Genomic DNA, 22,191 nt, shown 5'->3' on the forward strand with positions numbered 1-22,191 from the left:
CCTGCCTCAGCCTCCCGAGTAGCTGGGACTACAGGCGCCCGCTACCACGCCCGGCTAATTTTCTGTATTTTTAGTAGAGACGGGGTTTCACCTTGTTAGCCAGGATGGTCTCGATCTCCTGACCTCGTGATCCGCCCGCCTTGGCCTCCCAAAGTGCTGGGATTACAGGCGTGAGCCACCGCGCCCAGCCGCTATGTGCCCCTCCTAATCACAACCTCCCCAGGGCCATAAGTATCCTTACCCTGTAATCACTTCTTTGCATTTTAGTTTATCACCTAATTGAGCATTGCGACATCTTTATACACTATAGTTTAACTTTGCTCATTTAAAAAAATGGATAGAAGCTTTTTTTCAATCAGGAGGTACCCCTTCCTTCCCTTTCATTTCCTGGCAGTGTGTCTGTTGAGGACCCTGGGCCACTTGATCTGGAGGGTTTCCCACAGTCTAGATTTTGCTTACTGCAAACTCTTGGTGCAACCCAGTAAGCTCCTCAGTCCTCAGTACTTCCTGCAAATCAAATTGGCAGTTAGATCCAGATGCTGGATCGGAGTCAGGTTGGTTGCCGGTGGCAAGACTCTGTTATTACCTCCTCTGAGAAGCCTCTGATTCCCCCAGGTAAGGAGTCACTCCGTTTCTTGTCTGGGACCCCTCTCTGTCTGTCTCGCACCATACTGGGAAGCCCCTTAGGACTTGGATGGTGTCTCACTCATGTCTGTGTTTCCAGCAGCTGGAACAGAGACAGAGCCCTGGCACAAGGAAGGTCCCGACCTGAAGGGCTAGGGAAGACTTCCCTGAGGAGGTGACATTGTGGCTGGGCTCTACAGGATGAATACAAACTCACCAGAGCACAACCAGATCTTGGGTATCTCTGCCCTCATTCAGTCATCTTTGACACTCAAATATCATGATCTAGGTTGCATCTAAGCAGGCAGGGGTTCTTTTCTTTCCCCTGTGGCCCCTCTAACCTGCAGGTAAAATCAATTTTTGAATTAAGAAACAAATTCTCATTTCCTGTAGATGGTTTTATTAGCAAACACTTACTTGGGGACAAATTTACCAATTTGGAATAATACACTGATAGAAATGAAACCAGCCAACCCTCTCGTTTCACACTGCAGAAACAGGCTAAGAGAAGGAAAGTGATTGTTCTAGGTCAACCAGAAAGCTCTACCTTTATCATAGATATTATGCTTGTCTACAGCATGAGCTCAAATCTTCTAGGAAAAGTCATCTTCATTATTAACTTGACATGCACCCAGGAGATGGTCTATCTCTTTGCCAGCCTGTAGGCCAAACTGGCACCTCACTTGTCAAACACTCATGCCTGATCAATAGGAACAGCAGATGGTGACCAAAATCACTCGACTTGAGTACAATATTAAGGCTTTAGGGGCAAGAGAGGGACACAGATATACAGTGTCAAAGGTTGGATTCCCCAGAAGGCAGACCCCTAGACAGAGCTTAATGTGCAGAATGCTTATTCCACCTGGGGAAGGGTGGGAAGCAGGTGTGAAATGAGGGAGAGCCCTCCTCCCCCACCACTCGCTGGATGTGGGCTGTCCAGAGACCTTAGACTAGGCGGCTCTGATGGCAGAAGACAGTCTGTTGACAACACTCCAAGCAGCTGGGACAAACCCTTTCTTGAAGGGGTAACATGGCACAGTGACCATCACACACAGAGTGGGCACTTAAAGACAAGAATCAATTCAGCCACAGAAAGTGAGGGCAAAGATAAAGCTCATAGGCCAAAGGCTTAACTTCTGGATCAAGGGCTCTAATATTTTCCAGACATGTGCTTTGGCTACTGAAAGCATTTCAGAGAACCCTGAGTAAGAGGGCTGGGACCTGGGGCCAGCAGGGATCATTGTGTGACCTCACTTCCCAGAAGCCATCCTCAGCATCACGTGCAGAAGGCCAGCCTGGGTAAGGAGCCTCAGGTCACCTGCCTCCTCCCCAGACCCCATCATCCAGGAAAACTGAATTCAGCTGAAAGCACAGCCATGGCAATGCTGAAATATGACAACACCTGGAGAGAATGGATTCCTTTCTGGGGAATTTACCCCTCTGCTGCTGCTTGAGGGCAAGCGTCCTGTCTTCTCTTCCCCTGGTATGTAAAGAGGCTCTTCATTTGTTGGCTGAATGAATGAAGGTCGGAAAAAGAAAACTCAACTTCTCATCCTCCAGTAATGGAACAATCAAGTTGGGAGAAATCACAGACAAAAAAATCACGTCCCAGTTTTGCTGATGAGGAAACTGAACTTCGGAGGCAGGAAATAACTCTCAGAAGGTTGCAGAGAAGGTGAGGAATCAAAACAGGCCATAAGCAGTGACAAGCCTGGTAATGCCAGAGTGGTTTTTCTGCAGTAAAGATTTCCCTTCCTGCTTGCCTTTCCCCTGGTTCTGGGGCTCTCCCTTGGTCCAGACCATTTGGGCCGAGAGAAACAAAACCCAGGTGCATTGTCATCTAAGCAGAATATGCTGAGAAAATCAACCTCACAAATTCCATAGTCACCTACAAAGTACTTCAGGTTCTCACCAGCCCTTTTCTCCTTCAGGTCCCCAGGATGCCTGTGTCTTCTCTCAGAACTCTTTCTGGGCCGGGTGCAGTGGCTTACACCTGTAATCCCAGCACTTAGGGAGGCTGAGGCAGGAGGATCACCTGAGGTCAGGTTCCACTAACATGGTGAAACCCCATCTCTACCAAAAATACAAAAATTAGCTGGGCATGGTGGAGGGTGCCTGTAATCCCAGCTACTAGGGAGCCTGAGGCAGGAACCTGGGAGGCGGAGGTTGCAGTGAGCCGAGATTGCACCACTGCACTCCAGTCTGGGCAACACAGTGAGACTGTCTCAAATAAATAAATAAATAAATGAATGAATAAAAATAACTGAGAGATGTTAATATCATCATCATCATGGTATGTTCTTGAAGTTCTCAAACAGCAGGAGGTAACCCTGTTAAGTGAAACCAATTTAACAGCTTGTAAACAGCATTTTAAAAATGAAACGGTAACACAGAATATATATTTGAGTGCATAAGAATTGTTTCATAAAACATTTGTTTTACATATATACATAGATACATACACATATATACATACGTACACATGCCCCTATCATGGGGCATGACTGAGTTTGAAAGCCACTGTTCCAAGGCAATATTTCTCTAAAGATGATTGAAAGGAGTGTTTTTCTTTCTTTTCTTTTTCTTTTTTTTTTTTTATTTTTGAGACAGGGTCTCACTGTTGCTGAACCTAGGGTGCAGTGGCATGATCACAGCTCACTGCAGCCTCAACCTCCTGAGCTCAAGTGATCCTCCCACCTCAGCCTCCCGAGTAGTTGAGACTACAGGTGCGTGGCACCATGCTTAGCTAATTTTTGTTTTTGTTTTGTTTTTGTAGAGACATGGTTTCTTCAGGTTGCCTAGACTGGCCTTGAACTCCTGAGCTCAAGCAATCTGCCTGCCTTGGCCTCCCAAAGTGCTTGTGGCTTACAAGCCTGAGCCACTGCGCCTGGTCTATTTTTCTAACTTTAGTAATTTGCTTTTGCATACCACTGCCACTATTGTTGTCATATCAGAATACTACCTATAACATTACTTACTAAATTCTTGTCTTTGAGTTGGCTCACTTTAACCATTTTAGCCTCATTGTAACAGCAATATTCAGAAAATTTACATTTAATACTACATATTACATTTTTTTCCATCTAAAACCATCTCTCATATGAGCACCACCTTTTGGGAAACGCTGGTGGCAAGGAGTGTCACATGCAAAAGCCCCTTCCAGAAGTCAAGCTGGGAGCCAGAAAAGCTGTGTGATGTTGGGATGCTGGATGAGCCCCCACCCCCTGCCCCCGAGGTCCTTCTCTGCCCCTGGAGGTAGGCCCAGTCCTGCTGCTGGGTGTCCCAAGTTCTTGTGGTTGACCTTCTCGCAGTGGCCACCTCAAGAAGAAAAGGGCAGGCCCTATCTGCCTGTGGACTGGATCTTTCTTGGGATGTTCCCGCCAGTGGAAAAGGCCAGGCCCTTGTATCTGCCTTTCTGTAGTGAGCTGCATCCTGCTGCTGCCCCAACATCGAAGAATTTCCTTTCTTGTCCAGCTTTGATTCCATTGATGGGATTAGGCGCCCCCCACGGCTGTGTCCTTTGATGTGGTCAGGGGGTAGCAGGGAGATTTCAGGCCCAGGGAGCAAATCTTAATCTTCTTCGAGCTTCTCTGGGATCAGCACCGGGGTAAACCCATTACAACCCTGCCCTTTCATCCCCCCAGGACACCGGCTCCTCCCGGCTCCTGAGTCTCAGAGATCCTAAGGGTTTGTCAGATTTGGAGCGAGCAATAAAAGGGGAAGAGAAAGCAGAGCACTAACTACAGACCCCCTCCAGCCCCGGCTGCATCTCCAGCAATGTCAGGGCATCTTCTTTCTTCCCTCCTAATCCTGCACTCCCACAAAATGGCGATTACAGAGGCCTGGGGCCAGCGCTGTCCATGCCCCAGCACTGGGCATCTCTGCCAGCGCTTGGCCGCCATCCCTCCCCCAGCTGCGCACTCCTGGGAGCACCAGCTCCTGGACATGTCCCACCCAGGGATCCCGATGTGGGGATCAGATATACCAGATACACCACTCAACCCTTACCAAAGTGAGGTTTAGAGACAGGGTCTCGCTCTGTCACGCAGGCTGGAGTGCAGTGGTGCGATCATAACTCACTGTAGCCTCTGACTCCTGGGCTTCAGCGATCCTCCCACCTCAGGTGTGTGCCACCACGCCCAGCTAATTTTTTTTTTCTTTTTTTACTTTTTGTAAAGACAGTCTCACTATGTTCCCAGGCTGGTCTCAAACTCCTGGGCTCAAGCAATCCTCCTGCCTTGGCCTCCCAAAGTGCTGGGGTTACAGATGTGTGCCACCGTACCCAGCCTCGCAGTGAGGTGTAAAGGCATGATCTGGGTTGGTGAGGCCAGGAAAGAGAAGGCAGGAACATAGCTAATATCTATGTCGGGACACAAACAGATATGTCACGTTATTTTCTTTAAACGGCTCCAAATCTCTACCTGAAGAGGTTGGGAAACTCCACCTCAGTGGTTATTTGGGCTTCCCCATCACCCACGGTGCCTGGAATCCTGGCCACCTTGAGGCTGGGGATCTTGGTAGAGGCCTGGTCCAGGTCCCAGAGTAGACACGCAGTTACTCTCCCACATCCTGGCGTCTCCGGAGGGAGAGTGGGGCAGCAGGTCTCCACCAGGGGGATTCCACAGACCTCCCACCCCTCGCTAATCTTGGGACAGCTCTTACTCAGCCTCAAAGCTTTTCTGTCCCACTCCTTTTCCACAGTCTCCCTAAAGGAACTCAGCTTTTCAAACAGCACAGCCAGGAAGAGAGGTTGTCTGCAGGCCGCAGGAACTGGGAGTTGAAAGCACGAAATTTTAACATCTCAAGAAAGTATGCTGCCCCGTACTATGTTTGGCGCTTTAATTTATAATCTTTGCCACCAAAGCCCTGCCAGAAGTGCCCGGCGGCTCCAGGTTCCAGGTGGGGTAGTTGAGGCCGGCGGCAGGCGCGCTCCACCGGGCCGGGGCGCGGCCCAGGAGCGGAGCGGCCGGCAGGGGGCTCTCCGCGCCGGTCTCCGCGGGAGGAAGCGCTGGCAGCTGCTCGGACGGGTCAAAGGAGGAAAAGGGAAAATTACTGGGCTCCGGGGCGGGAAGGACTGCGTGACTGGGAGGAAGGCACTGGAGACTGTCGAGTCAGGCCGCCCGCGTCGGGACCCCATCCCCAGGGCAGGGCGAGCCACCTGGGACCTGGAAGCCCGGGCCACCCCCGACCGCCGTCAGGGTCTCTCCCGCCGGTGCTGCAGGCTGGAGGGGGCGTCGCGGCCGGGGGCGGTGCCGCCTAGGGGCGGGCGGAGGGCGGGCTGGGGCGGGGCGCCGTCCGCTCGGCTCTGGGAGGCGGTGCGGGCGGGCGCTGGCCGCGTCCGCCCGCCGGGAGCCGCGGGGCGCGCAGCCTTCCTGATGTGTCACCAGCACGTGGAGCCAGGTCGGGCCGCGGCGAGCAAGCGGACCCCCCCCCAACTTTCGAGGGGTCTCGCCGCCTCGCTCCTCTCCCGGCTTTGCCGGGCTCGCTCTCCTAGCGGAGGGGGCGGCGGCGGCCCCCAGGTCCCGGGCAGGTCGAGCGAGGCCACGGCCCCCGGCCAGGAGCTCGAGGGGCTCCCGGAACGTCCGGGCGCGGGCCGCGGCTAGCGGCTACGGCCCCCGTGCCCAGGCAGCGGCGCGGGCTCGGCCGTGCGGGAGGGCGCGGCCTGCGGTGAGAGGTCGGCCCCGGCTCCCGCCCCGCGCCCGGCGCCCCGCGCCCGTCACTCGCCGAGCTGAGCGCAGGTAACTGAGGCAGAGCGGAGCTGGGCCTCGCAGGCGCGGCGTGGGAGCGTGGCGAAGTTTTTCGGCGCGTAACTCTTGCGCCCCACTCGGGAGTGGGGCTGCGGTGGGGAGGCTTTGGTCCCCGCACTCCCCCTCCCCCAGCGCTGTCCCTCGGCCTGAGCCGAGGCGGCCCGGGGGTGGCCTGGAGGCCGCCGAGCGCGCCGAGCGTCGTGTAACCCTTGGAGGGCTGGGTTTGGAGCCCGCGACCCGAGGTCGGGCGGGGCGGTGGACTTTCCCGGGGGACGCCGCCTGAGGGACACCCAGAGCTTCGGCGGAGCGGAGCGCAGTGCACAGAGCCGGCGGCCGGACCCAGCCCCGGGAAGCCCGTCGGGGACGCGCCGCACCCTGAACTGAACTCCGAGGTTGGGAGCTGAGGGCTGGGTCTTTGCGGGCGAGATGAGGGTGTCGGATCAACTGGCCTACAAAGTCCCAGTCCTCGGCCTCCGGGACCAGCGTCTTCCCCACGGTCCTCGCCCCAGGCCGGCTTCCTCCCGGGCTAGCGTGCGCTCCGGCCGGGCTGCCTCTCAGGTCCACGCTGGAGGAGTGGTGAGGTGCGCTCGCCCCAGCTGCGTGCGGGGATTCGGAAATCCCCGCACTTCGCTGGAGAAATAGCGACGCTCTCGGAAGTGTGAGTCGGTCATACTTGCGGTCCGTACCCTCTGGGCAGACAAGGACCTCGCCCCGGCGACCTGGGTTGAGTGGACAGACGGGACCCGGCTTACCCATGGGCCAAGCCCTGCCACTTACGGAGGCCTGCCCTGCTGTGCTTTCCAGGGCGGCAACCTTGAGCTTGGGGGTGGGGAGCACGGGGCCTGACTTCTAGAATTGCCCCTGGGGAGGTGGGAAGCGGAGGTTTGGCCCGGTGGCGCAGGAGGCCCCTGTTCTTCCCCCAAACACCATTTCATTAAAGATGGATCTTTGTGGATGTGTTCCCAATGGCCAGTCTTTTGTTCCCTGACCGATGCAACATAATGTGGACCCACTCCAGTTCTCTTCAAGTTTTATGCTGGAATTCCTTAAACTCTCCTTTAAAGTCTCTTATCTATTCCTCTAGTGCGTTTGCTTCTACTCCCCGAAAAGAAAACCCCACCAACCCCTGAAACCTCGGGTTTGCCTGGTGTTGGAACTTTGGTTATTTGTCCTTTTGTTTGTGTTGTGTTTTTGGCTCTTGGCCGTGGAAAAACATTTGGGGACAATGCAATGAGGTGACTTGAACTGTGTGAAGAACTGGTTGGCAAAATAGGGAACGTCTGGTCCCTGTCTTACTTGGCTTTGGAAAACAGGAGAGGTTTTTAGGAGCTGGGAGGAGGGAGGGTGAGAGGGAGGAACCATCCTGGCCAGGTTGGCCCACCCCTTGCCAGGTCCTGTGAAAACCCATTCAAGAGGCATTTTCCCACAGGCTCCCTGCCTCTGCAGGCCACGTGTAGAGTAGTCCTTTGCAGGCATCCTGCCCATGCTGCTGGCCCTGTTTTGGGGGCATGTGGGAGCCAACACAGGGGAGTCAGATGTGTGGTGGGCAGTCAGGTGTGCTTTGGGGTCACGGAGGCAGGTTTGGGCCTGGGAGGCCAGGAAGGGACATACCCCGTCCTGCAGTTGGCCTGACTTTTGTCCATGTTAGCTTTGTCCTGGAGGCTTAGCCGGTGGAACGTGCAGATGTCAGAATTATGGGAGAAAAGAGTTTGGCCATGGGGTAGATTTCTGAGCATCTTGACAAATTTTTAGTTTGGAGACAAAATTGTCTAGGAGTGGAACTGATGGGAGCTTCAACTGGAGACCTCGCCCCTAATTAAGAAAAATGGTCTTTGGAGCGCTGAATCAGCTTCTCCCTTTGAACCAATGCCTCTCCCAGCCCTGGGGATCAGTGTCTAAAAGTAAATGAAGTGGAAATCTCCAGAATATTGCATGGTCATAAAACATCCCAGAAGTGGGCTGGAGCAATGAGATGCGGAAAAGCAGGCCCAGCTGGCTGCCCTGCACCCACCCTGGAGGGGACCGACTGGGGAAGGTGGACTCACAGGGCTGGGAATGAGGCCTGAGGAGCACTGTGGTGCCCTCGGCAGTTTCCCTCAGGCTGTGCCCCATTCTTTCTGGGTCTGGCCAGGGCTTTAGAGATTTTTAGGAAATGACTTGGTGCTTCATTTCTTTGGGGGAAGTGAGTGATTAGGTTTTTCCTTCTTGGGTTTTTTTTCCTTTGCAAAATGTGATTGAATCAGCTATGCAGTGGGCTGGGCTAGCCTGGCCTCCTGCAACTGATTTATGCTTCCGTGTAAGCCGTTGTATTGAGGAATTGTGTTGTAGTGGAGAGCTTTTTGATTTTGCTGTCTCTCGAATTCATAGTTTCCTGGAGCAGAGGCCTCCTTCCTGGCTCCTACCCCCACCCCCAGTCCATCCTTCAAAGATGGGTACCTCAGGGTTTCAAGGGGAAGTGGCTTGAACATAGACTGATTTACCCTGGAGCCTTCTTCAGGAAGCAGCTAAATGCAAGGTAGAAAGCTGGTAGGAGGGGGTGGGTTTTAGCGAGACCCCCAGGGAGACTGATGGAAGACTGCTAAAAATCCAGCTGGACTCCCAGTCCTGTCTACTGGGAAGAAACTTGCGTTCCATCAACTCTTAGGTAAATTGCAGCCTGGGGAATAATTAACCTTGCCTTTTTGGCTCTTTTTTTTTTTTTTTTTTTTTTAAAAAAAAAAAATCCCAACCTATGGAAGATTAAGGATCCAGTTTTTGTCCAGCAGGATTGGAATGACAAAGGAAGTATTGGGAGAAGCCAGTCCTCTCATCTGCACTCCTAGCAACTCTAGAAGTTCTGAACCTTAGAAGAAATCCCTCCAGGGTTTCGTTGGTGGCCATCCCTGCCGAGCCCCTGGCTGCTTCCCTGGGTTTCCTTTGGTTCCTCTTTGCCCAAAGCTCAGCTGTCTGAATGGTGAGGATTCTCTCCTCCACTTTGTCTAGCAACAGCTTGACCCTTGATACTTCAGGAGGAGTTAATTCCGCTGCTGGGCCAGTCTACAGCCCTCTGCGCAGGCTGGTAAATATTTGGCCAGTCTCAGTTCTTTTTACACAAAAGAACAGGGCTCCTAATTTGTGATAAGTCCCTGAAAGAGAGTTGTCTCAGAAGCAAGGGATCATTTTGGTTTCCGTGAAGGATTTTTTCTCGAAGCAGCCCTGTGTGAAGGCCATGGAGGCGCACTTTGTGTCCAGATGTGCTTGGGTTCCAACTGCGGCTCACCAGCTGCATGGCTTTGGCCCAGTGACTTCTCTGTGCCCCAGTTTCTTCTCTTGTGGGATGAGGGTTATGATACCGACCATGTAAGTGTGTGGCGAAGCTTACGAAAGATGTATGTCAGGGTGTCTGGCACAAACCAGGAGATCTCTGGGTGCAGTGGCGCTGTCTCAGCTCACTGCAGTTTCCACCTCCCAGGTTCAAGCGATTCTCCTGCCTCAGCCTCCCGAGTAGCTGTGATTACAGGCGCCCGCCACCACAGCCGGCTAATTTTTGTATTTTTAGTAGAGATGGGGTTTCGCCATGTTGGCCAGGCTGATCTCGAACTCCTGACCTCAAATGATCTGCCCGCCTCAGCCTCCCAAAGTGCTGCAATTACAGGTGTGAGCCACTGCGCTCTGCCTGTTTCTTTTTCTTTTTTTTCTTTTGTCTTTCTTTTTTTTTTTTTTGAGACAGATTCTCACTCTGTCATCCAGGTGGAGTGCAGTGGTATGGTTTCTGCTCACTGAAACCTCTGCCTTTTGGGTTCAACTGATTCTCCTGCCTCAGTGGGATTATAGGCGTGCACCACCATGCCCAGCTAATTTTTTGTATTTTTGGTAGAGATAGGGTTTTACCATGTTGCCAGGCTGGTCTTGAACTCTTGGCCTCAAGTGATCCCCCAACCTTGGCCTCCCAAAGTATTGTGATTATAGGCGTGAAATACCACGCCCTGCCCTAAATTATTATTTTAAATAATAAAATGATGTTTAGATGCCACGATGCAGGTGGCAGTACCTTAACCATATGCGTGTCGTCAGGCCCAAGGGCCTCTTCCATCCTTGTGGGGAGTGCTAACCTTCTCTCCTTTCATACAATCCAGCTCTCTTATTTTGAATCTGTGTGTATATACATGTTGGTTGAGACCGGTGCAGAGTGATTGAGACTCGGGCTTGTGGGTCTGGTAGGTTCAAGGACTAACTCCATCGCTTGGGAGCATGTGGCCTTGGGCAAGTTAGTTAATCCACTGGGAACAGGGGCATCGTAATCATCAGATGGGGATACTGTCTGGGATTCCCATCCCCTATCTGGGTCTCAATCCTCTCAGTTTCTGTGGTCTAACAACTCTGTGCCAGGGACTGGGCCAGGCAGAGGCTGGGGTATCCATTAGTAAGATGGGCACGGTCCCTCGCTTCCTGCTCTGATTTTTGCCTCAGCTCTGAGAGCAGATTAATGGTATTGTAAGTCCTCATTGTATGGTTGAAGTCGAGACTCAGAGGGGAAGAGACCCTCCCAGAATCTCCCAGCTTGCCTCGGTACCACAGGAGCAGGACGCCCGGGCTTCCGGGTGCAGCCTCCCAGGTTGGAAGCCAGCAAGCTGGGGCTGTAGAACAGGTGGTGGCTGGGCCTGGATTCGCTGGCACCGAGTCCTTAAAGGAACCCTGGGTAGCAGACGTGGCTGCCTTGTACATCTGCTCAGCAGTGCATCACTCCTAAAGACCCAAAGACTCGTCCGGTCCTGACACTGAGCACGTTTCAGAAAAGGTCCCAGGGAAGACATTTGAATTGCCACAGCTGCTCAAGGCTTGCTCCCTCACTCATGCCGTGGACAAACTAAACATCCTCTAGTGGGACCAGTCAAGCAGGGGACAAAATGGAATGGGGGTGCAGGGGAGGAGAAAATAATTTGATATTCCAAAAAATGCTGCAGAGTAATCATTTTGGGGGTGAAAATCAGAATTTCTTGAGACTTAGACTTTTTTATGGCTGTGGTGTTTTTCTTTAGAATTTCAGACTGGAGGTAGGGATAGACCATAATCTTTTCAGCACCCAAGAGCCTTCAGCAGGCCTCACTGGCTCTGGGCAGGGGGCAGGGCTTACAGGACCCAGAGCAGGTGACATCTTACCCATTGTGGGTACTTCCTCCCTCCTCCCTGTGGCACGGTCTGAGGAATTTTGAAATCACCCCATAGCCAGACCCCTTGCATTTGCTGCCCAGGAGAACTGGGCAGGGAGGTGCCATGTGGAAAGTCCCACTGCCTGATTTTCCTCTGAGCTTGTCACTGCAGCCTGAGAGCCCCCTTCTCTGTCAAGTGGGTGACTGGACTGAATGAATACACCAGACCCCCCTTGGCATTCTTCTAAGATCCTAAAGAGGAGGAGCCGAGGAAGGCACAGGGTGGAGCCTGGGGCTGTGGTTTGGAGGATGGGAGGGCTGGGGGAGGGATTCAGAGATTGCAGCTGGGAAATTTGGATCGGCCTATGAAGACTTTGTGGTTCATTCTCATGAAACTTGCTTCCTCTTACTGGATTTCTGCCCTGGGGGATGTGGGGTTCGAGTGAAAACACTGGCTTTTCCTTCTTGGTGACTGAGGCTTAAATTCTGGTCTCCCAAGCAAACATTTAAGAAATAACCCTCTTTTCCCTCCTTGTCCATTGTAAAACAAACCCTCTTTTTCACCCATGTCTCCTACCCTCCTGAAAAGAATTCGATTGTATTGCTGCTTACTAGCTGGTAGCACCTGGCTCTCCAGCAGGCTGGTTGAAAACAGAAAATGCTTCTCTGCTTAAGACAGGGAAAGGGCGTGGGCTTTGGCATCAGAAACCTGGCTTTCCTGCAGACGAGCTGTGTCCGGCCAGGGGTGTCTTCCCAAGACTCAGTTTCCCTGTCTGTGATAATACGTACCCACTTCTCAGGGCATTATAAGGACTGAACAAGAATGTCTGTGTGAAACACCAGGCGTGTGGTCGGGAGTGGTGCATGGTAGTTCTTTCCCGGTGACACCATATTCATCCCAGGGCCCATGGGACAATGAGGTCAAAGAAGGACTACCTGAGGCTGGTGTGCCTGCTTGCTGGCTTAGTATCTGGGGAGAAAACACTGGAAGAAAAGCAAATCCTTGCTGGTGGGGTGTGGGGGTGAGTTTGTGTGGGTCCTGCCTCTTCAGTGAGACATGCCTACCACTTGGGAGGGGCATAGGGTGGAGGTGGGGGGCCAGGAGTCACAGCTTTTTCCGGGGGTTGGGTTCATGCGACCACCAATTAAGCCTATCTGAGGGGAGAGGTTAGTGGGAGAGTCAGGGTGAGTTTCTGCTGAATTCCTTCTTGTCAAGCTTGCTTTTGTAGGCTTAAGAACATGAGAAGGGTGGGGACGGGGCCATATCTTAAAAAAGAGAAAGGCTGGGTTCAGTGGCTCACGACTATAATCCCAACACATTAGGGGGCTAAAGTGGGAGGATCAGTTGAGGCCAGGAGTTCAGACCAGCCTGGCCAACATAATGAAATCTCATCTCTACAAAAATAAAAAATAAATTAGCTGGGTGTGGTGGTTTACACCTGTAGTTTCAGCTACTTTGGAGGCAGGGGCAAGACAGGATTGCTTGAGCCAGGAGTTTGAGGCTGCAGTGAGCTATGGTCACACCACTGCACTCCAGCCTGGGCAACACAGTAAGACCCTGCCTCTGAAAAAGTAACAGGACAAGTTAATCAGGCATGGTGGTGTGGGCCTGTAGTCCCAGCTACTCAGGAGGCTGAGGTGGGAGGATTGCTTGAGCCCACGAGTTCAAGGTTACAATGAGCTGTGATCGACTGGGTCACTGCACTCCAGCCTGGGCAATAGAGGAAGACCCTGTCTCTCTTGAAAAGTGTCTTTGCTTTTGGAACTTCGAGGGTGATTAAACAGATACTTAAGTACAAGCAAAATGTTAGTCTTCAACTTGCCCAGCCAGACCACTGTGTATCTGGGAAAAGTCAACTAGACCGCTTGCTCCAGCTGGTTGGTCTGGTTGGTGTGGAGGGTGAACCCTCCTCTGGCCCGAGGCACACACCCTCTCTCCTCCTTCTGTGTCTGGTGATGGCAAGCGTTTATCTTTGCTCAGGTCTGTGTGCACGCTAACCTTGGCCAAATCTCTGAATGTTCAAACATCTGCCAAAATATCACATTTTGACAATGGGCCTTCTCTATAGAGATGAAGTTACGGGAGCAGCACTGGGATGCTGGAAAACCACTTAAACTAAACCGTGGGAAGGGGCAGGGTCCAGGATCCTGACTTTGAGTGTAAGGGGTGGGGAAGGAGCAGGGGGCAGCTCCTTACCATAGAGAGAGGCCTGAGGACCAGCTCCCTGCTTCCAGAGCCGGAGGGGGAGGGGGCTGCTGCCAACCTATCTTGGCATTCTCCCTTTCGTCCTTGGGGTAGATTTCATTGTAATTAGACAAGTTGTGACAAATAGCCCATTGGTCTTTGGGCTGGAGAATTGTGCCGAGTCCTGCCTGGAAACCCAGCCTTGTTCACTTGGGAGCCATAATTAGGCAAGAGAACAGTTCATGAGCCCTTTGATTCAATAAAGACCCTTTTATGATGTTCGTTTTTCCCAGAAAAATAATACCACTTTGCTCCATGTATTGCATTTAGATGTGTAATCATATTAGAGCTAAGCAGCCCAGGGGACTGAAGTTGCGTAGCTGGGGTTGTAGGGGCAGAAAGGTGCAATCCCTTTCCTCCCCGTAAGGGTCACGGCTGACACTTCTGTAACAAAGACAGGTTAACAGGAGAAAAGTTTGACAGATTTATTTAATCAGTGTTTTACACGACATGAGAGCCTTCAGAAATAAGACCCAGAGACCCAGGGAAAACTATTTTTATGCTTAGATTGGAGGAAGAATGGACAGCCATCTAGGAATGTGATTGGACAAAAAGGGTATGACCTAATGTAATAGACAGAAGGGGCCACCCAGTAAGGCCTGTCTATTCAGATGCTTTTTGGACTCACTGTGCAGCGTGTCTGGGGCGTATGGGGCAGGACCCCTTTGGGATGAGGGTTGAGAAGGGAGAGAGTGACCTTTCTAGATATTATGTCTTGCTTTGGGGGAGAGGAGTTCTACTTCCTATGACCCACCTTGGGGAAGAGGAATTCTGGTTTCTGTGCTTGGCTGCTGGGGAGAAAGAGGGGCAAGAGACAGAAGGGTGGAAGAAGGTCAGAGAGAACTTGCTTTCTCCTTTAGTTCAAAGTGCTCAGTGTACCAAAGTGCCAGGCTTTAGGGTATCATGTTCTCAGCTCCATGGAGTAAAGCCTGTTACCTGGTCTTCAGAGAAAAACAGCGTCCTCAGAAAAAAAGAAAATGACAAGGAACACTTCTAAAGATTTTCTCTCTTGTCGTTTAAAGAACATTTTCTCCCTTCAGAGTGAGAATTGACCCAGGGGGAAAAACCAGAAAGTGAAATTAACTTGACTGGCCAGTGGCAGCGGCAGCCCCTGGTGCCCTCTGCAGTCCTGTGTCGGCCCAGGCCATGCGTGCCCAGCATGGTCGATATTTGTCAGACAGGTAGCACGTGTCCAGCCAAGGGCCAGAGAAAATGCCCCCAGAGGATGCTTGCATCCCCTCCACAAGGAGTTGTGGTCAGCCCACTGGGGTCTCCACCGGGGCGGCAGGGCTGCAGATGCTGGTGTTTGCAGGTGGCAGTTCTTGGCCTCCTCCTCATTGCCTCCCTGTGAGGGGCAGCCAGCCCTGGAGCTTGCGGGCAGCTTTCAGCTCATTGGGAAGGTGTGCCGGGCCTGCAACGTTGACCAGACAATTCTTCCAGGCATGAGAGGGATGCCCTGCCCAGGTCGCTGTCACAGGCACACCCCCTCCCGCCATCCACCCTCTTGCCTTCTTACCCTAAGACCATGTTGTCAGGCAGGCCAAAAGCATTTCCCAATCACGGAGTCAGATCCGTCTCAGAAATCTGCCCCGTGCCCAGGAGAGGTCGAAATTGCCAATGGAATCAAGAACCTCTTTCCCAATTTGGGGTTTAGAAATCTCTGGCGATGAGGAAATTTCTGGTAGTCATTTGTAAGAGTTACTCTATTAAGAAATAGAGATAGAGGGTATGGCATTTCAGAATGCTAAAATTGTGTTGCATTAAAAAGGGGGAAAATCCATTTACTTCCCAAACATCTGGTGGGAGTTATCACCAAAATATATTTTCAGATATCCTCTAATGCAGAAAAACTGTGTATTTTATAGGACATGGCTTATCCGTTTGTAGATAATGTGTATTAAAATACTTCTGCAGTGTCACTGCTATCTTAAGGTGACTCTTTTTGACCTTCATAATGTAGGCTTTTTAAAAATACATAGAGATGGGGGGTCTCACTATGTTGCCCAGGCTGGTCTCAAACTCCTGGGCTCAAGCAATCCTTCCACCTGAGCCTCCCAAAGTGCTAGGATTACAGGTGTGAGCCACCATGCGTGGCCTACTTAGGGTTTTTGGAAGATACTTTACACTTTTTGGAAGAAGTGCTATTTCTTCTGGATACTTTACACTTTTTGGAAGAAGTGCTATTAAGTTATATATATGTATATATTCCCCCCCCCCCAAGGAGTATAATTAGAACATCTGAAACCAGATTATCCAATTAGTACATTTTTCTAATTAGCTGTTAGGAATTTGTGATGAGATAAATTATTTTAGATTTCCAAGTGGAACTTTGGCCACAGGGAGGCTCTAAGGAAGTACACAGGGGAGAAAAATAATGGGTTTTTAAAGTTTCGACTCCACCCACTCACTTGCTCCCCCAAAAACCTAATGTGCCTGCCCATGAGGCAGCAACAGTGACCAGAAAACAATTTCTTTTCCTTGTTCTGAGTAAATGGAGTTGGAAGAATTATTCATTTATATTGGCTTTTGTTTGTTCCTGGTAATGAAGCAGGCAGACAGGGGTTGGCATTAAATACTATTTTTTCTACATTTTCATCAGTCATATTAGTGGCTGTTCTTTGGCAGAAAAAAAAATCTGGTGATCTGAATTAATTCAGAACATATTTACTGTGAGCCTTGTATGTGCTTTCTATGTGCCAGGTGGCAATGAAGACCGTCTGTCGGGGGGATCGGGGGGATGTCCCGTCAAGACCCAGGGGATGAAGTCAGGACCCAGCTTTTGCATTTTGTAACTGGTTGATACAGGCCCACCATCCTTTGTCCAAAATTCTGGATACACAAGAAAACTGTGGATACTGAAAGTTGTTTTTGCCACTAATTGAGTGGGAAGACCTGACCCAAACTGACAGACTATTGGAGTCCATATTTATCCTGGGGAGTGTGAATATTCATGGGTTTCCCTGCAGAGATATTAATGTTTGATTATGGGTGCTGCCTTGCTGGGGTGTTACATAATATGGGGCATAGGCACCACATTCCCTTTCTAAAACCTGAAAAGTTCTGGAACACATATGGCCTGAAGGTCTGTAGTAAGAGACCCTGCCCTGGAGTAGCGTCCACTTAAGACCACAGCAGCTGTGCGCTCAGAGTCCCTGCTCTGCCAGGGCCTGTTTCCGCTTCAGCTACAGGAGGAGCCTGAAGGCAGAATGAGAGTCCAGCTGGCCAGTGGGTGCAGTGCCCAAACAGCTGCACCGCCACCAGAGCAGGTGACTTGGCTGTCCCCATGACCCTCAGAGGCCTTCCCTCACCAGCTGCCAAGCAAAGATTGTTCAGAAGCAGATTCTGTTCTGTTGTCACTGTGAATACATCAATGAATGAGTACATCTATGTTCTAATAAAACTTTATGAGGGCCGGGTGTGGTGGCTCACACCTGTAATTCCAGCACTTTGGGAGGCCGAGATGGGCGGATCACTGAAGGTCCAGAGTTTGAGACCAGCCTGGCCAACATGGTGAAACCCTGTCTTTATTAAAAATACAAAAAGTAGCTGGACATGATGGCAGGTGCCTGTAATTTCAGCTATTCCGGAGGCTGAGGCAGGAGAATCACTTGAACCCAGTGGATGGAGGTTGCAGTGAGCTGAGATTGTGCCACTGCACTCCAGCCCGGGCAACGGAGTGAGACTCTGTCTTAAAAAAAAAAACAAAAAAACCCCAAAAAAACCTTTATGAAAACAGATGGTGGGCTAGGATGGCCCTTTGGCCAGTTTGCTGATGCCTTGTCAAAACGATAAATGCATCCTTAAACATACTGTTTTCTTCCACAGACTTTAGCCCTGCCGTCTGTCTGCCTGCCTGGTCTGTTTGTCTTGTTCCCCACCCCCGGCCAAGTGGAGTTGCCTTAAAGAGATAAAAGTTGTGACTCTAATGTCAGTACCCACGCCTTGCTTGGCTCCTCCAGATGGTCTGGAAACATAGATGGAAAGCAGGCGCTGCCCTCACCGGCCTGGCCTCGGTGTGTTTTTGTGTGGACAGCTGCAGTTGGGCCCAGGTCCAGCCTTGCTGAGGGCTACTCACTCGGGCCTCCACCCACTGATGAATTTTGGGGGCAGAGCCAAGCCCCAAGATATGTTGACTGGCAGCCTGGGGCCAGGCAGGGCTGCTGTTGGGGGAGCCCAGCCCCAGGTGGGTTTGTGAGGTGTATGGGGAGTGAGGGGCTGAGAATGAGTGTTTCAGAGCTGATGTGTTCTTAGCAAAAGAATTTCTGGCAGAGAGAGGTTGATTATCGTAAACCCAGCAGCTCTGATGGATGAGTTTCAGGTCTCCTGGCATGTTCATCCCAGCCCCAGAATGTCCAGCAAGGGCGGGGCCGGCCTGCGAGGCCAAGACCGCTTCTCACTGCATCAGAAGTTTAAATCCAGCCGAGCCCTCTGACTCGCACCTCTGTAGTGGGCTGGCCTGGGGAAGACTGGCTGGGGTGGACAGAAGGAGGGCGGGACCCTCAGAGCCCACTCCTCTAGTCTGTGTGCTGGAATCACCCCTGTCCTCCCCAACCTCCAACCCCCTTAAGCTCCACCAAGGATGTTTGGCCTCCGACTCAAAGAAGGCCTGGCCTTTCCAGGCTGCAAGGCCAGATCCTCTCAGCCAGCCCCTGCAGCAGGCCCCAGCATCCCAGAGAGGCAGCGGGTCCCTCTATGTGCTCAGCACCTTCTCTCTGTAGGCGGTTTCTCTCCCAAGACATTTGGGACTTTTGCCCTCTGCCTGGTCACCTTCTTTCCTAGCCAGGATAGGGCTGGTGGATGTTTTGTTTTGTTTTTTTCCTAAAGCCAATTCCAAACAAGGGCTGATATTTAGTTGGCCTTTCTTTTTCTTCTCTCATGGTTTTGTGGGTTGCTGGCACTTTAGGGACTCTGTTCAGAGTGGAGCCTCCTTACTCTACAGCTCCCTGGTAAGCCCTGGTGGCCCATCAGTCCGCAGAAGGGGGCACTCACTCAGGTGAGTATGAATATTTACACTCCCCAGGATAAATACAGACTCGAAATAATAGTCTCAAGTCAGTTTGGGTCAGATTTTCCCACTCAGTGACAAAAAGAACTTTCAGTATCCCGAGTTTTGTTTGAGTTGAGAATTTTGAATAAAGGGTGATGGGTCTGCATCAACCACAGTTACAAAATGCAAAAGCTGGGTCGTGACTTCATCCCTTTGGTCTTGATGGGACATCACCCTGACTGGTCCCATTGCCACCTGGCACATGATGCACCTCAGTCGTCAGCGTGTTACCAGCCCAGGCCTATGCAGACTGAGCACTCAGGGAAGGTGCATGGAACCGGACTGGGTGGCTGGTGTGTTTGGTGATAGGTTAGCCCTGCTGTCAAAGCCAGGCCCAGATGGGTCACTGTCACATACCCAGCACAGTGTGAGGAGCTCCTCCAGCCACTCGCAGGGGCAGCTCTCCTGACCCTGCCTCCTTGTTTTTGGACCAGGCTCTCTTGTTTCTGGGCCAAGCATCTGCCTGTAGCATTAGGTGTGAGGACTTGGGTTTTGCTTTGCTAGTGGAGAATATGACTGTGATCTGGGTTAGGGCAGAAAGCTCAGGTAGATGACAGGTGCCAGAGCAGTGGTTCAAACTTGGGAGAATCACAGCAGGAGCCTATTAACAATGCAGATTCCAGGGCCCCTTGATAGACCTGGGAAGGGGGGTGCAATCAGCATTGTTAATAAGTGTGTGTGATTGTGAGGCAGGTGGTCCCAGGATTGTGCTCTGGTGGGGTGGACCAATAGGTAAAGCACAGTGTGATGAGCTTTGGGACGATGGAATGGGGAGAAGGAAGGGGCTGTAACCCAGGGAGAGGCTGGGGTCAAGGAAGGCCACCCAGAAGAGGTGAGCTGAGTCTTGAAGAACAAAGCAGGAATGGTAATAATAGCTAATCTTGATTGAACGCTTTGTGCCAGGCACAGTTCTAAGCCTTTTCCATGAATGAACCCATTCAGTCCTCCAGACAACCCCGTGAAATAGGTAGTAACCCCAGACTCACACAGGAGCAGACCAAAGCACTTGGGGTTAAGTTGCTGGCCCGAGGCTAGTGAGTGGTGAGCTAGGTCTTGCCTGCTTATTGCACGGCACCACGTGGGGTAAGGTGTGCCTGGCAGTGGGAGCAGCTCAGCACAGTGATGCGGGTGTGCTGTTCAGTGGTTCAGATGATGCAGAACCTAGTGTGGGGGGACTGCTTCGGTTCTGCTTTGTTGGTGGAGAATATGTCTGTGATCTTGGTTAGGACAGAAAGCTCCAGGTGGATGACAGGTGCCAGAATGGCAGTTTGAGAGGGCTGAGGCTGGAGCTGGCAATCGGAATAGCAGGCACACTTTCTCACAGTCTGAACTGGGAGGAGCGTGGAGTGTGGGGGAGAAGGTGCAGTGTCAGTGCCCAGGGTGCAGCGAGGCACGGGTTGGCACCCTGACCCAGCCCCCTTCCCAGAGGGGAAGAATTCGCTATGGCACAGCCCCTGCCCTTGGGGTCTGAGGGGATCCACCTTTGTTAGGAGCCTGCTACACACTTTGCTTTCTTTCAATCCTTACATTGCCCTTCCAAGTGAGGCTTATTATTCCTATTTACAGATAAGAGAGCTGAGGCTGGGAAGCCAAGTAATTTACACAGGGTCAGGTCATACAGCAAGTTAGCAGGTAGTGGTGCCAGCAGCTGGCTGTCTTTTGTGGGGATGTGTTTTCACCACAGCGGGGGCAACCTGTGTTCTGAGAGGCCAGGTTCCTGCGTGGACAGTGGGACCCCCAAAGAGCAGGTGCAGTGCCCGGCAGCTGTGCCGGGGCCTTGGGCAAAGTGGCCTGGCCTCAGGAGACGCGTTTCCTGTTGCTGGGTGACATTCCACAGGTGGGAGGAACATGCAGGACCTCATTCCCTAGGGGACTTCCTGGTCTGGGCCCTGATGCCCTGATGCTGGGGTTGACCCTCTACTGCCCTGGAGGCTCACCTGGGCCTTGGGGCAGAAGGGATTGTCCCATTAAGGATAATCCTCTACAAGTCTCTGATTCTGGAAGCTCTTTTTTTATCCTCCCATACAAAAAACAAATTGGCCACCAGTCTCTTCCCTTGTTTTTGGCCACTGTCTCACCATCTCCTTCACCCAACCTTGGTTTCTTCCAGCCTGTGCTTCCCAGCAGAGCCTGTGAGCTTGTTGATTTGAACCCAAAAACTACCTAGGACATTCCAGAGGTCTTCACACTTGTCTTTGTTGTCCATTGTAGGCCGTTTTCATAGAAGGGTGTTGGGAGGCCCTGCCTTCCCACTCAGGCCAATGTGAAGCTGTTGCTCTTTTGCTAAGGATGGGGTGGGATATGGCCGAGAATTGGAGGGATGACCTGAGATCCATTCAGCAGCACCCCAGGGCGTGCTGTTTCCCACAGGTTGCAGCCTCTTCCAGCCCCTTTGCTTTCTGTGACAGCGCTGAAAGTCTCATTTCCTCTTTGGCTTTCCCTTTGAAATGGGAGAGAGGGTGGTGGGAGCTTAGCTCCTTCCAGGCCCATTTTACAGGCAGAATAACCAAGGCCGCGACTGCTGGAGAGAAGCGGAACTGGAGTTCCCGTGCCCATTCCTGTTGGAATCTCGTGTCTGTGTGTTGTTCTTTAAGACGGGCTGGAGAGAGTCGGGGCAGCTCTTCTCCCGGGTTTTCAGGCCTAGGTTGTCTCTTCCGGGCACTTCCTGGTGTTTTCTTCTGTTTGCCTGAATCAGGCCTGGCCTGAAGTTTGGAGGCTGGCTGTCTTGTGTTCATGTGTCACACTAGGCCTGAGGCCATCATTGTCTCTCTGAGATGGTCCACGCCCCTCCTGTGAACTCAGGGGCTACAGGCTATATAGTTCTTGCCACGTTCCCGAGTTTTGGGGGCTGCTGTCTATATTGAGATTCCACCAGGATGCTGGTCTGCAGTTTCCTGCAGGCAGAAGGTGCTGGGTTCTGAGTTGGCTTTGGGTGGAACACAGGTCATTCCTGGGTATGCCTTGGGAGGGCAGCGAGGCTGGCCACAGCTGGGCCCAGCATTGGAGAGAATTGTGCCTCTCTGGAGACCCTGCAGCCTTCCCACCCACCAGGGAGCTTCCCATGGGCTGTGGGGAGGGGGTCAGTGTCGGGTGAACACCAGCTTCACCTCGGCTCATCTGGGCGTGGCAGACGACTGCTTCCTCACCTGGAGAGTGTTCAAGGACAGCAAGAAAAATGAGGGACTTTCAGGGGCAGCTGTGTTTTCTGACTCAGTCATAATGCCCCTAAAAATCCTTATTGTTCTTGCAGTGTGCATCGGGCAGCAGCCAGCAACCTGCCTCTCACCCACCTTGCCCTTCTGGGAGGCCCAGGACTTCCTGGGGTCAGATTGGAATGTACTTCCAAAATAAGAGAGAATGGGGATTTGCTGATTGTTAAAACAATTGTGTTTGCATGCA

The 22,191-nt window shown here is 51.9% G+C and overlaps 1 protein-coding gene and 1 non-coding gene across 2 annotated transcripts; one reads left to right on the forward strand and one right to left on the reverse strand.

Moving 5' to 3' along the window:
• Positions 1-10,361: 10,361 nt before the first annotated feature.
• Positions 10,362-10,484, reverse strand: LOC116476048 (U6atac minor spliceosomal RNA). The gene has a single exon (XR_004250118.1). It is a non-coding gene; the product is annotated as a U6atac minor spliceosomal RNA (small nuclear RNA).
• Positions 10,485-17,717: 7,233 nt separating this feature from the next.
• LOC131384366 (uncharacterized) lies at positions 17,718-22,191 on the forward strand. Its single transcript, XM_058445083.1, has 3 exons — positions 17,718-17,928; positions 18,649-18,738; positions 22,043-22,191. Exons 1-3 carry the CDS (start codon positions 17,722-17,724, stop codon positions 22,169-22,171), a joined length of 426 nt encoding a protein of 141 aa, XP_058301066.1. The 5' UTR covers positions 17,718-17,721; the 3' UTR covers positions 22,172-22,191.

Source organism: Hylobates moloch, unplaced genomic scaffold (assembly GCF_009828535.3).
Source record: "Hylobates moloch isolate HMO894 unplaced genomic scaffold, HMol_V3 SCAFFOLD_10, whole genome shotgun sequence".
NCBI lineage: Eukaryota > Metazoa > Chordata > Mammalia > Primates > Hylobatidae > Hylobates > Hylobates moloch.